General features: G+C 46.8%; 1 protein-coding gene across 1 annotated transcript; it reads left to right on the top strand.

Annotated features, from left to right (window-relative positions):
* Nucleotides 1-306: 306 nt before the first annotated feature.
* Nucleotides 307-1,725, top strand: LOC112715794 (uncharacterized). Its single transcript, XM_025767616.3, has one exon. The coding sequence runs from the start codon at nt 748-750 to the stop codon at nt 1,513-1,515; it is 768 nt and encodes a 255-aa protein (XP_025623401.1). The 5' UTR covers nt 307-747; the 3' UTR covers nt 1,516-1,725.
* Nucleotides 1,726-1,941: the final 216 nt, after the last annotated feature.

The raw sequence follows: 1,941 nt of genomic DNA, 5'->3' as shown, positions 1-1,941 counted from the left end.
ACCTCACTCCCAATCCCCTACGCTCACTCCTTCCATGCTCCCCCTACTCTCGTTCCATCTTAACCGTTGCTTCCAACATCAGCAAGTCAAAGTAATCAAACCCCATGGCTACCCTATACCCGGACTAAAAATTGGCACTTGCTACAATTTGCGAAAGCGTGGAAGGCTCGTGGAGTTACCCTCCAAGCCACGTTGCCATGCAAACAAGCCTCGTGCCCTTCAAAATTTCACTCGTCTACAACCTATCCCCACCCTATATGCCTACACGCTCACATTATAACCGTGGATTCTTCTTATATTGGAGCATAAGGTGTACTTACCCGCAGAGGAACAAAAGCAGCCTAAAATTATTAGGATTGTGAGTTTGTTGTGATATGAATTTTAAACAGTAGCCAGAAGGAGTCCGAGTCAGAGTCCGATAGAGTCACCTATGCATCAGATCAGAACCGTCGAATTTGAAAAAAGCGTTGATCAACCGTTAATCTTGAACGCGTCACTGAAGCTATAATAATCGCCTCACCCATTACGCTTCTTCTATCCCTTTATCTATCTTAACAGCTTTCTCTGATTCTCGTTCTTCCCTCTCTTCTCCTTCTTTGTTTGAATTCTTCAGACGAAAGCACAAACCCTTCGTCACAAACAGAAACTAATAAAAGCTTTCATCGCTTTTGGCTTTAAGATTCTCTCTTGTTGCCTTTCTTCTGCGTGTTTTCTTCCTTTCCCCGCCATCCACGCAGGCAGAAGAAGATGGCATCGTCATCTCTCGGCATTGCTTGCGGCGGAAACAGCCGCCTTGCCGCCGCTAACTTGAGAATGAAGGATCGGTGTTGTTTTGCCTCGCCGTGTTCCGTCGTGATCGGAGACCTGGCGCGCTCCACGGCGTGTAAGGGGAGGATCTCGATTGCTTCGGCGGCGCCAACGGCGGCTAGGGGGGCGGTGGTGGAGAATCGGATGAGCATTGAGCCGTTCGGGAAGAGAGAGGATTCTAATAAGGGAGGAGGCCGTGACGCCGCCGCCGTCTTGGAGGCGCAGGAGAGGCTGGACACGTGGATGAGGGATTCAGTGGTGGAAATCGTGAAGAATCTGAAGGACGCGCCGCTTCTGGTGCAGATTTTTTCTAAGAGAAAGGGAGAAGAAACCACCACATCGACGACGACGGAGAAGCAGGTGGTTGTGGAGGATTGGCCAGCGGTGAAGCAACGGTGGGAGTCAGGGGAGACGCCGGTGCCAGAAGGAGTCATCTTCGTGGAGGAGATCGGAGGGGAGGATGAGGCGGAGGACGGCGGTTCCGATACAGAAAGAACAACAAGAGCGTGGGGGATCGTAGTTCAGGGGAAAGGCGTAGGGTGCGGGCCGGTTTGCTACCTCTTGAAAACGAGCCGGGTCGGATCTGGTCCTGGATCGGGCATGGGCTTGTGTTCAATCCATTTTTGTTTGGTTCGGGTGAAGAGCTTCAGAGAAAGCGTGGAGTCTCAGCTGAAGAATTGTTGGTTGCTACAGAGTCAGTGGCAGTAGCGGGAAGTATTGGAAGTTGCATCATCTCTCTATTCAATCAATGATTTTGTGAAACCATGGCTTGGTGGTTATAGTAATTAGTAGGGCGCTGTGGTTCAATTTTGTACAGATTAAAGATGCTATTTTAGGTTAATTGGATCATGTCATGTACTACTTCTTTAATTCATTGAAAATTGATAATTGGATTACTTAATTTCATGTTAATCAAAATTCCCATTATTCTTAGTATTTTAGTAGTAGTTATTGAATTAGGTCTTTTTCACGTTTTAATTAGTTGATTACTGAAATTTCAGTTGTGGCGAATGTTCAATGAATTTCCAATTTGAATGTCAACTTTGGTTCCTTTTTTATGTCACAAATCACAATTACACCCCCTGATCAAGATTCTTGGTTGAAATTGTGACGGTTTTTTCCATACATGTATGA

Source organism: Arachis hypogaea, chromosome 10 (genome assembly GCF_003086295.3).
Source record: "Arachis hypogaea cultivar Tifrunner chromosome 10, arahy.Tifrunner.gnm2.J5K5, whole genome shotgun sequence".
NCBI classification, from domain to species: domain Eukaryota; kingdom Viridiplantae; phylum Streptophyta; class Magnoliopsida; order Fabales; family Fabaceae; genus Arachis; species Arachis hypogaea.
The sequence above is the reverse complement of the archived record's forward strand: the minus strand, read 5'-3'. Positions and strand labels throughout refer to the sequence as shown.